The sequence below is a fragment of the Primulina tabacum genome, chromosome 14 (assembly GCF_025594145.1).
Source record: "Primulina tabacum isolate GXHZ01 chromosome 14, ASM2559414v2, whole genome shotgun sequence".
NCBI classification, from domain to species: domain Eukaryota; kingdom Viridiplantae; phylum Streptophyta; class Magnoliopsida; order Lamiales; family Gesneriaceae; genus Primulina; species Primulina tabacum.
The window spans coordinates 7,347,895-7,360,872 of NC_134563.1; the positions used below are offsets into that span (position 1 = coordinate 7,347,895).

General features: G+C 28.9%; 1 protein-coding gene across 2 annotated transcripts; it reads right to left on the bottom strand.

The window, feature by feature from the left end:
- Positions 1-4,003: 4,003 nt before the first annotated feature.
- On the bottom strand, positions 4,004-7,681 carry LOC142525205 (UDP-glucuronic acid decarboxylase 6-like). Of its 2 annotated transcripts, none has more exons than XM_075629396.1 (13): positions 7,551-7,681; positions 6,390-6,509; positions 6,019-6,105; positions 5,826-5,913; positions 5,654-5,745; positions 5,479-5,543; positions 5,304-5,392; positions 5,036-5,113; positions 4,858-4,951; positions 4,693-4,759; positions 4,556-4,619; positions 4,438-4,478; positions 4,004-4,321 (listed from the first exon to the last, which is right to left on the bottom strand). In XM_075629396.1, the coding sequence occupies exons 2-13, from the start codon at positions 6,477-6,479 to the stop codon at positions 4,136-4,138; spliced, it is 1,041 nt and encodes a 346-aa protein (XP_075485511.1). In that variant the 5' UTR covers positions 6,480-6,509; positions 7,551-7,681; the 3' UTR covers positions 4,004-4,135. The 2 variants fall into 2 exon arrangements, with proteins under 2 accessions (XP_075485511.1, XP_075485510.1); XM_075629395.1 differs by lacking the exon at positions 7,551-7,681 and adding an exon at positions 7,270-7,477.
- Between the last annotated feature and the right edge of the window lie 5,297 nt (positions 7,682-12,978).

Sequence of the window (12,978 nt, forward strand, 5' to 3'; positions counted from 1 at the left end):
TTAAATTACTAATGTCTGGTTGGTATTATCTACAAAAAATAATATATTTATTTTCTTAATTGTTTATACATTTTACGAGAAAATTTGTGTAATCTTAGTTTAAGAAAAATTTATTGTATTTATAACATTTGAATATTAAATATAACTTTCGAGTATAATATGTTTATTTTGGAAAGTGAATTCACAGTATGAAAAACGACAACTCTTCCTCCATTTCTATTTTTTGTGTAAATATATTTTCCTTTTATTTTTTCATCTTCCTATGAAAAGTTACAAAACAAAAAATAAAATAAAAATTCATGTCTAAAAAAATACTTTTATTTATTATTTTTATTGTCTATATATTTTGTTGTATGTAAACATATACTCTACTTTATTGTCTTAATCGGCACTATATAATTTGTGTATATTAAAGATGAATAAAATAATTGTGTGGTTTCTCATTATCTAGACTTAGACTAATACATTAAGATATGATATACGTAGATATAAGAATTTTCAAATTCAATGAATTCACAATGATTTTTCATAACAAAGTGCAACTCATTAACAATAATTATTTTAAATATGATATAAAAATAATATGTGAAAAATTTATTGACCTTTTAGTTGCAAAATACAGTGATAAATGCATATAGGTACATTATTTCTGTTGGGATCGAGAAAAAGTTTAGAGGGTGGTGAATGAACTCTTTCAAATTTTTGATTTTAAAAGCTACAATAGCTTGTTCTTCAAAATTTGAACACCGATAAATTAAATCGAGTTTGATTTTCAAATCAAGCGGAAGACACTCGAAATAATCCTTCGTAGAAACCGATTAAAGATTTTGTAAAGCATTTAAAATATATCAAGTTGAATGAGTAAAAATATTTTAGTTGAAGCATTTTATCAAACACTTGGTATACAATATTTTGGTATTTGAAGAACACATAAAATGCTTCAACAATGTATCTTTAAAACAATGAAAATGATAATTAAATGCAATAAATAAATAGACACAAATTTGTTTATGGATGTTCGGAGATTAACAACTCCTATGTCACCCCTTCTTCTCCTTGGGAAGGATCCACTAGAAGACTTTGATTTATACAATATCTTGTACAAACCCATTTCAACTTAGGACTTATCTCGTGCCTAATTGAAACTTCTAGCACACTCTCAATTGTAGGCCACAACCTCACAATCCGTATAATGTTTAACGTCTCTTATGCCAAGACTACAAACACAATATTTAATATCTTTGTGCAAAGACTAACTCAACTAAACTTTGAAGTTCAACTTTCTTGTATATGTGTGAGTGATTGTGTGTGAGAAATTTATCCTTTAAAATGTACATCTCAAATGTATCCTCACACAAGAGCTTGTGCTCTCAACTAGCAGATTTCTTCATGCTAACTGCCCATGCTTTGAATCCCCTTGCAAAGCTTTTGTTTCATCTTCAAGATGTTGTACTTATAGGCCCCAACAATTATATATATACGTTAGACACAATAATATGACCGTTTGAAAAGTTTCCGTACTGTGTGAAATTGCAACGGTCAAATTAGCTTTGCTGGACCTTTTCCCGAGCTTAAACTGGTTGGTCAACGATTGGTCAACGGTTCAAACTGGTCAACTGATCAACGGTTTGAAAACTGATCAGCGGTTGAACTGTTCAGCGGTTGAAAACTGGTCAGCGGTTCAAACTGGTCAGCGGTTGAAAACTGGTCAGCGTCTCAACCGCAGCTCCCCTGGTGTGATGTGCAGAACCAGTAGCTTCATCTCCATTTATCAGAATCTTAAGCTTCGATTCGAACTTTGACTCTTGAAGATGATTTGTAGATCATCGTCTTATCTTTCCAACGCATACTGAATCGCTTCATTCCAATAAGCGAGCTGATAGATATGACCAAAATACCGCAACTGCTCATTGCTGTTTTTGTGCAATCAGTTTGGTCATTCAGCAACCGGTTTGGCCTAGATATCATTCAATTTTTCCCAACTGACGTGAAAGACAACTTGTTTCAAATTGAGTTTTCTGATCAAAAAAGTTGGCGGATTGTCATTTGAATCATACATCTGAGAGATATGGGCAAATTACTAACGTTGCTCGTTTTGAACCGTTTGCAGAATCCGAAATGTCTTGTCTGCACTTCAATCAGCGGTTTGACCTAGATAACATTCGAATTGGTCCTACTGGCCTGAAATATGACTGGTAGATAATTGAGTTGGCTTTTCGAACATTTTTGTCTTAGGTCATTTCGATCTTTGTTTTGTAAGATATCTTCAAAATACTACACTTCGCCAGAATTCAGCCGTTTGCGAAATTGAAGTTCCAGCTTCCAATTTGATGTATCAACTTCACACTTGAGTAATATGTTAAAAACACAATAACAAGTTTTGTTATCATCAAAATCAAGATTACTAGTGTTTCTGCAACCAACAATTTCATTGTGGTTATTATAACGTTCTTTGAAGATCTCATTTCTCACTCAAGGATCACACTTTGTTTATTTCTTATTGTGATGATCTACAAATCCAATATTTCATTTAAATGTTTTAGTTAATAATACCTACATGAGTTATATTGTGTATTTTTTCAATTTGAAAAGAATCAAATGCTTCCAAATTTAAAAATCGGGTAATATGTAGGGACCAATTCATTCAAAACTAAAAGTTGATGCAACTTGTTTCTTTTAGTTTTACAATCGAATAATGTAGGACTGAACGTTTACCATTTTACCAAAAACTATAGCTGATGGTAACGATACAAATCAAATCTTTTAAACCATACAACAACTCTTGTGTTATACCCAACAAAGATAATTATTATATCCAACGATCTCTCTCCTAATAATTACACTTATTGCAATCAATGAGAATCAAACTTGTTAACTTGGTTCCGGTAAAAATTGTAGGACCGAGAGTATACTGTTACACCAAAAGATATAGATGATAGTAACGGTCCAACTCAAATTTTTTAAATAGTACATTAGCTCAAGCGCAATATTGCAAATGCTCTACCCAATATGATCGCTTATTCTACCCAACAAAAAAGTTTATGCAAATGACCTTTTACTTTATCATACAAATTTATAAAACATTTTAATGGAGTATATGATTTGATATTATACATAAGTAGTTGAGAAAAAATTCATTTTAATCTATTTGATAATTTATATTTTATGATAAAAGAAAAATCAAAAAAAAATATATAGCATGTTGACAAAATCAAACTCAAATTGAAAGCTGAATTAATACATTCTTTGTTTAAAAAGAACTAATACATTTCTTTGACCTAACCATTACCATTACTGTGCGACATAAAATCAATATACTAAATCATAAAAATTGATCACTTTCAATTTTCAATGCATTCTATATGATCAATTAAAATTGAGACAATATTTTCTCTACATCTGAAACATTTATTAAAATTTTACAAAAGATTAGTTATTCATTTTACAATGTATTCCTACTCATCATTAAATTCAGCTATTTAATTTTAATAGATTTAACTTGTATATATATATATATATATATATGACTTTTACAATATATAACTTGTATAAAAATCATTTCCCACTATTGTGATTGGATAGGAATATATATATATATAATATATATATATAATTAATTAATTTATTATTTTGATGAAAATTAATTAAATTTTATCAATCTTACAATCATAAAAAATGATAGAAAAAAATTTAATATTTATAAGAATTTGGGAAAAAAAAAAGATTAATAGTTGATATAATAATTATAGGTGGAAACTAATTTTACTGCACAAAATCCTTGTTATGAGTTTTCTTAAATGAAATAAGATATACTTTTATCCTTTTAATTAAAATAATTATTATAGGTGGAAATCAATTCCCAAATATATACTAAATACTAGAAAAATATATTCAAAAGTATGTAAGAGCATGTAATATTCATCATTGCAAAAATTCCATAATATTGTTGATAATCATGCAAAATAAATATTTCCCCTTGTCTATAGTCAAAAAAATCCCAATATGTATAATTGTTTATATGTATGTCGTATAAGAAATAAAGCAAACCAATTTTAAGATCCGTAGTTCAAAAAACATATGATAATAGTGTTATGTAAAGGAAAAAATCACAACTATGAAGCTCGCGTTGTAGAGTTCACTTCTTCCTGGGAATTTCAAGCCTCTTGCGAAAATCATCCTCCATCAAAGGAATGCCATTGCGTAGTTTGATCTTCGGTTCCCATCCTAACAGTTCCTTAGCTTTTGTTATATCAGGTTTTCTCTGTCGAGGATCGTCAGGTGTATTCTCCACAGTCATGATATTCACTTCCGGATTGATCATCTGCAAATCATGCAAACAACAATCATGTTTATCGGTTCTTTAAACATCAGAGGGTGTAAAGTTGTAGTGTTTATGGATAAATATGACTAGAACATGGAAAAGTTTGAGAAAGTTACCTCTTTCACAGTCTCAGCGAGCTCCAGCATTGTAAACTCGCCTGAGAGTAGTATCATTAATGAACAATTAATAAAAAACTTGAATATGTTCACAGATTGAATGTATATAAATATGAACCTGGATTGCCTATGTTTATCGGTCCAGTGTTATCTCCTTCCATCAGTCGAATAAGACCATCAACCTTACCAAAAAGGAAATCGAGTAAGGAATGAAATATTGATTGAAAAGATGCTTCACAAGATGTTTCTTAGTACCATGTCAGAAACGTAACAGAAGCTCCTCGTCTGTGTTCCAGGTAACTGAACTGTCAAAGGTTCATCACTACATACAAAGTATAGAGAACAAATATTGCTCAGATATTTCTCCGGAAACATTAGGGGGGCAATCAACATCCGGGTATTGAGGGAGATGATAGTTACCGTATAGCTTGAGCTATGAAATTACTGACAACACGGCCATCATCAATGTTCATTCGTGGTCCATAAGTGTTGAAAATCCTTGCAATCCGTATTTCTGTACAAAAATTATGATTTCATATTAGTCAGGAGTGTACTTAATGGCTAGCGGTCACACTAATGGAAAGAGGAGGACGAGTACCAATTCCATGTTGCCTGTGATAATCAAACATCAAAGTTTCAGCAACCCTTTTTCCCTCGTCGTAACAGCTCCTGACCCCTGCAATGCCATGTTAAGTAGTTAAACACTGTGCATGCGTGTTTTCTCTCAACACTTTATCGAGCATGTCATCAGATATTATCATTAGTTGAGAAAAATTTAAAGTGTTAATTCGAATGGTAAGGTTATACCAAGATATCGAGGACAAACTATCAGAGATTAATAAGATGTAGATTTCTAGATGGGATACCTATAGGGTTCACATTGCCCCAGTAACTCTCGTTTTGAGGATGCTCAAGTGGATCTCCATAAACCTCTGAAGTTGATGTCAGTAAAATCCTAGTAAAACAATTGTGTTTGTAATCGACATTCACAAGTAAGGAAATAAAGGATAATAAAACAAAAAGTCGAACTAGTTGTCAAACCTAGCTCCAACGCGCTTGGCAAGTCCCAACATGTTTAGTGTCCCAATGACATTAGTCTTTATTGTCTGTCAACATTACACGGGAAAAGGAAAGAAAACGGACTATTAACAAAACGGACTATTAACGTCACATTATGATTTTTTTCAGAAAAAGTTTCGTGGTCAAAGGGGCTGACCTTGACAGGGTTGTATTTGTAGAAAATCGGTGAGGCGGGACAAGCAAGATGGTATATCTGATCAACTTCAACTAATAATGGCTCCGTAACATCTACGAAATATAAAGATTAGCAAAAAAACAAGGGACCTGGAAAGAGTACTATGACATAAATGGGATATCTGGAAAACAACCATGTCGAATAAGCTCAAATCGAGGATGACCAATCCATTGCCTTAAGTTTTCCTTCGATCCCGTAAAGTAGTTATCCACGACTATAACCTGAGCACATTGGAAAAAAAATTATCAAAAAAATTTCATCGAATTTGCGAACTTAGTAATTCACACAGGTAGTGCGAGATAACTTAAAAAAGCGAGAGTTCAAACCTCATTCTTCTCGTTTTCCATCAGCTTATCAACTAAATGAGAGCCAATGAATCCAGCTCCACCAGTAACCAAAATTCTCATGTTTGCCTGCATTGATAAGTCATTAATAAAACAGAGTCCCACACATTAGAATACAACCAGATACTTTTGAGTGCTATGTTTTTCTTTATTTTATAAAATGAATACAAAAACCAAGAAGATTGGAATGCTCTTAGATAATCTTCCAAAATCCAAATTATACAAACATCTTCTTGAATTTTGTTAAAATCATCTATGACTATGACCAAGCCCATAAGATGAAGGGCATTTTTTCCAAACGACATAAGCTTAAAAAACACGCTGATCTGCGAGCAGACTCAGTTTCATCGAACCTTAAAAAATTTTGCTCTCCTCAAAGGTGAAGGCTCGGGAGGTGGTTTGGTGGTGATATGGTTTCCTCCGTTTGATGCTTCCTTGGCCATTTATATGATCCTGTTTTCGGTTTCTGAATTCTGTTTTAAACCAGATCGATTTCAAATCAAATACCACATACAAATCAGATTGTGAATGTCCTCAAAAATCAGCATGAGTTCTATGATAATGATATAGACCAGTCTATTGCCCTGATTTACCCAGAACATTTAAACACATTCCTTTAGCAATTAAATATTGGAAAACTCATGGTCTCAAAAAACGAATAGAGAAATTAAAGCGAAAAATTAACTACTACACAACAATTTTCAAATTCTCATGAAACATATCATACAAGCAGCAAACATTAAAGAGAGAACAAGTCTATTTATCTACTCTTCAACTGCTGAAAAATAAAAACTTGAAGGCATATTGGAATCAAGACAAACAAGCTTTAGTCTCTTCATTAGATCAAGTCACAGAAAAGTCTATGAACATCAATGAACCTTCATCATACCAGGCAAACCACCGATTTAAACTGACAAAAAATCGGGGGCGAATCCAGGATTTTAATCTACGGGGCAAGACTAAAAAAAACTAGTTTCTCTACTATGAATAACACGACCCAAAAATCTATAAAGCTCAAAGAAAAAACAAAACCCCCAAAAAATAATAATCTTTCACAATTCTAAAGCAATGCATCACGTTTAAAACGATTCCCACGCACCAGAAATCATTCCACCCTGAACAAATCTCAATAACACGGATTCAGATATACAAATTAGGAGAGATCTTTGCATTATACACACAAAATTCCCATATCGAAAATAAAAAATAATAATAACAATATCCAATAATTACCTGTAAATTAATGGCACAAACACTTCTCTCAGTAAGATGTAAACAATTGCAAAGACTTGACCTTTATATACTATATATATATATATATACAAACCCAGCTTCAAAACCCAAGAATCCAAAAAAGTAAATAATCAACCAATTTAGGAAGAAAATCATAAAAAGAAAAAAACATTTAAAAATCAGTACTAAATAGCGAAACACAACAACTGGAGAGAGACGGAGAACACATAAATCTCTCTTAAAGATCACGCAGGAGGAGAGATTTTGATATTCCAGCGTACCTTAAAGTTTACTCAATAAAAAGGAAAAAAAAACCCGGGAGAGATGAAGACTTGAACAAACGCTTGAATAATTTTTTATAAAATCATACGCCACCTTTTTTATTTATACACGATTTTCTTTAGTAACCTACTTAATCTAAAATATGAATTATTATGAGATAATGTTTAAGCAATTTATTGATAATAATATTAGATTTGGTTAATTAATTGTGATATAATAAATCTTTTTATCCAAAAACTTATTTTAAACGTTTCTTCCAATATCGAATATATAAGAAGTTTTTTGTTTTTCGAGTTGAGAAAGAGGTTGTTATAATTAGATATCGAACTTGAGCTCGATCTGATCCTATATTTAAGGTTTTGATGAGATATGACTTAAATCGATTTATAAATATAAATAAGAGTTTGAAATTTGACAAATCTATACTAACTTGTGTGCTAGTGTTTGTGTTCACTGTGTACTCTTAATTATGTGGTGTATTTGTAATCAATAAATTAATGGTTTTATAGTCAATTTCTTGATATGGATTTTTTATTTGAGTTATCAATAAAAAAATATTAATTTTTAAGATAAAATTATTACTTTTTATTGTAAATATAACCATGAATGATTAATCTCAATAAAAATTCGTGATATCTTTGGTCAAAAAATCTATTTTTAATTAAATTATGTAAGGGCATTAATTATTAATATAAAAAAATTATTGAATGGTTGACTGAATATTGAAGGAATAAAAAAAGTATTGACTTATTTATACAGTGGAAGATCTAACAATTACGTCATCTCTCGTATTTTACTCAATATGATGTGGAAAACGAGATCTTGTTATTGTAGTTTGATTAAAATATTAAACCAAGTGTAAATGTAATAATTTATACACAAAAATTTATGTGAGATTGTGGTATCACGAGTCAATTTTTTATGAGGCATATATTTTATTTGAATCATCCATGAAAAATTATTATTTTTTATGCCAGAAATATTATTTTTATTATAAATATGAACAATGGTGTAACCAAGATTTTAAAATAGGGTATGCTAGAAATTGAAATTGAAAATGTAAATATTATTTATTGTATTTTTTAAAAAAAATTTGTTATATTCTGTATAATATGAACTAGATAAATTTTAAAAATCATCTTAAGAATTTAATATATCAAGATACATGATAAATATCATTTATAATAATGAGTTTTTCAATTCACAGTAAATTAAGTAAAAAAAATGAAAATACATATGACATTATTCATTCAAATAATTTAATTATACAATTTTATACTCTAATAATTATCACTTAATTTGATTATTATTTCATATTTATATATTTTTAGTTTATTCAATATATTTATGTAAATAAATACTTATAATCAGAAAAACAAAAATATAAATATAGTAGAATTAGAATAAGTAAATATATAAATTAAGATAACTACATAGATATAGAACAATCTCAAATGCTATATTATTTAAAACTCATAGAAATTCATGTATAAAAATTTAGCTCAATGATTAAAATTCCTAAAATACGTAACTATACATACATATTAATCCCGAGACTAAGCTACGCTAAAGCCCACCATAACCCCTAGTGAAGCTACGTCCATGGATATGAACATGATTGAGTCATTTTCCGAACAAAGATCAATAAAATATTATCACAAGAAATAATTATTAAGGTATGGGAAAGAACAATTATTTAGTTAGTCATTAATTAATATAAATTGAAATCCAACTTCTAAGCATTCCACATGCATCTTAATTACTTGGGATGGGAGTAATCGTTATAGAGAACATGTGGTGCAGGGTTGGATTGTTTGGTGATTACCCTCACAACAAATTATTTCAATAAATTTTTTTATTTTAAATTATTTTAAAATTTTATACAGTAAAAATTTATATGCTGCTGAAATTAAAATTTTATTATTATAGGATAATTCTAGGTTAGTGTTTTTTAAAAAATAAAAAATAAAATAAATTTGAGGTTAGTTTCGGGAGTACACATTTGGACAGAACCACACAAACATTTTATTATTTATTTATTATTTATTACTATTATCTATATATATATATATATATATTATAAAAACAAAGTTTTTGTCAAAATAAAAAAGTTCATGTCCAAATTACTTAATAAAAAAATAAATAAATACAATATTTAATTAGTTTATTTAATTCTCCTTAAAAAAATTTGTTGATTACTAAAAGTTATCGTTTAAACAAAGTTTTCCAATGGATATTAAATTGTCATTTAGTAATCATAAATATTTTATATCAAATGCATATTATTTCGAGATTATCTTAATTTGAAAAAGTTAATGCATAATAGTTTTCTTCCAAAATCATATCTATATTGTATCTTTTGAGATGTCCTCTTAAATTCAAAATTCAAATAAGAGAGCCCAAGGAAATTAAAAGAGAGAGATTCAAAAGGATTTCAAATAGACATTAAATTACCATAAGAAAAACATTTTATTCTCCTCAATAATAAGAAATTTTTGACACCCAATGTATGCAATATTCGAGATTTTTCATAATTTGAAATAGTTAATGCATTATATAATTATGTCAAAAGCACATGTTGCATAATTTTTGTCTCTTGGTTTGCTCTATTTGAATTTTAAATCATAAATAATGCAGTGTAGTATATTATATTGAAAACTAATTTTATTCTATTTATCTTACTAAATTTATGTATTCCAAAATTGAATTATGAAATTACTCCTCTTTTCAGTATCATCTATGAGTTGAATCCTTCCAAGATGCAATGGACGTTTAAACATAGATTTGTACGCTGTTATGAACTACCTACTTATGAAAACAACAAGAACAATGAGACATTAAGTTTGAAATTTGTCTTTCATGATCGAGAAGTAAAAAAATAATATTGTCCGATTTGTACAAAATTTAATTATTACGCATTTGCTAATGTGATAATTTTCTTCTATATTACAAAATTCACGGATACATAGTAGTATAAAATATCTCGTAATGGAAAGAATTAAACCAATTCTAAAAGAAGTACACATCTTATTAGAGGTCACCTTATAAAACTTATTGGTATTGTTTTGAAATACACATAACAAATGTTAATAAAATAACTTTCTGATTTATATATAATTTACTTATAATCACATATTTCATTTTTCTTTAATTTTATACATTATGGAGAGATTTTGTGGATAAAATCACAACTTATTTGGATAAATATATTGATGAAGCAATTGTTTTTATCCTTCAAATATGTCGAACACGTACCATGTCACAAATTTTTTTGTGAATTTGGATTTAGACGAAGTTACTGAATTTAAAAAAAAAGTATTTCTCATTAATTTTATTGAATTTGATTTTAAAATATTTATTTATCACATGTTAAAAAATAATAATATATATATAGCTTCTCGAAATTAAAGAATTAAATATGTATTTAGGTTGGTGGTGGACATCAATAGACTAAACACTGATAAACATCATGTCATTGTCTTAGGCTAACATAATCTAAAAATTTGATATATGATAGTGATTATCGGCCAAAAAAAGTAATTGACATACGTTGTATTTAAGAAAAAATTTCAAAATTAGCGAAAAAATAGCTATTTATTTTTATTTGTTTATAATTATTTTTTTTTTGCAATTTAAATATCTATTTATTTTTTATAATAATTAATTTTTAGTAATATCATCTCATGCATCGCACGACTTAAACACTAGTTAGTTATTAAATCAAGGTAGGTTGGACGGACTCTGAAATATTTTAAATGGTACAAAATTTATATAAAAATATAAAGATAAAAATAATTATTCTTCCCAATTTTTCATTTAATACTAATCTTTATCCGAAGTTTTCATTTTTTTCTTCTAGATTCCCAAATTTATTCTCATGTGTTTAATTTTAATAACTTATTTCTTTGTGCGGATTTACCATTTGATTTCAAAATCTTTAACTCATATCTTTCGGTCTTATTCATATTACTATGAAATTATGATTTTTTTTAATGACTTTTTTTTAAATCAAATTCGATATTTAATTGGTGAGTACTTATTTATATTGGTGTTTTGCACAAAAATGATAAAAAGTTGATTGCTAAGGTTGCTGGACTACCTTAAACTCGATCTTTCTGAAGCCTACTGATATTTGAAGAGTCTTCATGTTGATCTGTCAAGTTGTATGAAGCTTTGTAACTGATACAAGCTAAGGACAACAAAGTACAGAAGATTAACTACTCAGAGTTTAATCGAGGATGTTCTTAGAATAAGACACAAGCAATCTGAAGTATTCTCTCTATCTTTAAATATAATTTATTAGCCGTTGAGAGATAACATTTAAAAATATTTATTGTCGCCTACTAATTTTGAAAATAAAACAAAAGACATGTGATGTGATATTCTTGTACCACATAGGTTAAAATCAAAGATTGAAATTGTTTATAATGAGATACAATGTAATACTATAGAAACTTGAATAAATCATTTTTGTAAAAAGTGAGGACGCATACAAAGTAGTTATTACAAGAGCTCATTGGTATCGACGCGAAGGCACGGGTTAGGACCAGAAGCATCACAAAATTGTGTCTGAGATGGTCACCAGAAGAACGAGAGCCACCTTTTGAGCTTATAGAAGCCAACTCTAGATTATCATAGTTGATGGATTTGTGGGTTAAACCGCGATTATCAGAGTTGATGGATTTGTGGGTTAAACCGCGGCGTGGACGTCGCGGTCTAAATGAGAGATGATTTGTCCCACATGGGGTTAAACAAAAAGCTTTAAAAAATTTATAATGAGATACAATATATTCTTAGTAGCAACTTGGAATAACTATTTTGGTAAAAATGACGACAAATACGAAGTAGTCGTTATGAGAGTCTATTGTGTGGTCGTGTGCCTAGGATTGTTGCGTGTGACATTCTCTTCATTAAAGGTCATTGTTCTTACAAAATATGACCGTTTTCAAGATTTATTAATGTTGGAAATATAGAGTATTTACAGAGATAATAATCGAAAATTGGAGACTATTAAAGCTCTGAAGATTCAAATCGAGCATTCCAGTTCTCGAGCATTTATCACAAGAAATTATCTTGCTGCTCTAGGTCTTCAAAGCACAACTAAAAGGCGTAAATTCAATCAATGTAAGGATCACTCGTGTTGTTACTAATTCACTCGACCATTGAGCTAACTAGAAAAGTGAATCTTTGTAATTGTAAGAAATCATCTTCTGAACATATTAATAATATTATTGAGTTGTAAAGAGTTTTCGCTGGTTAGAATTTACAGCTAGTTGAAGTAAGTTTGTAAAAATTATTGTACTAATCAAAATCTTCTAATAAATGTATTCAAACTTTGAGGAACAAATTTTGCATTATTTTCTTTCAGTACTTAATTTTCTGCTATAATTATTTTAACTATGTTATTTAGATCTTCATGTTAACAAC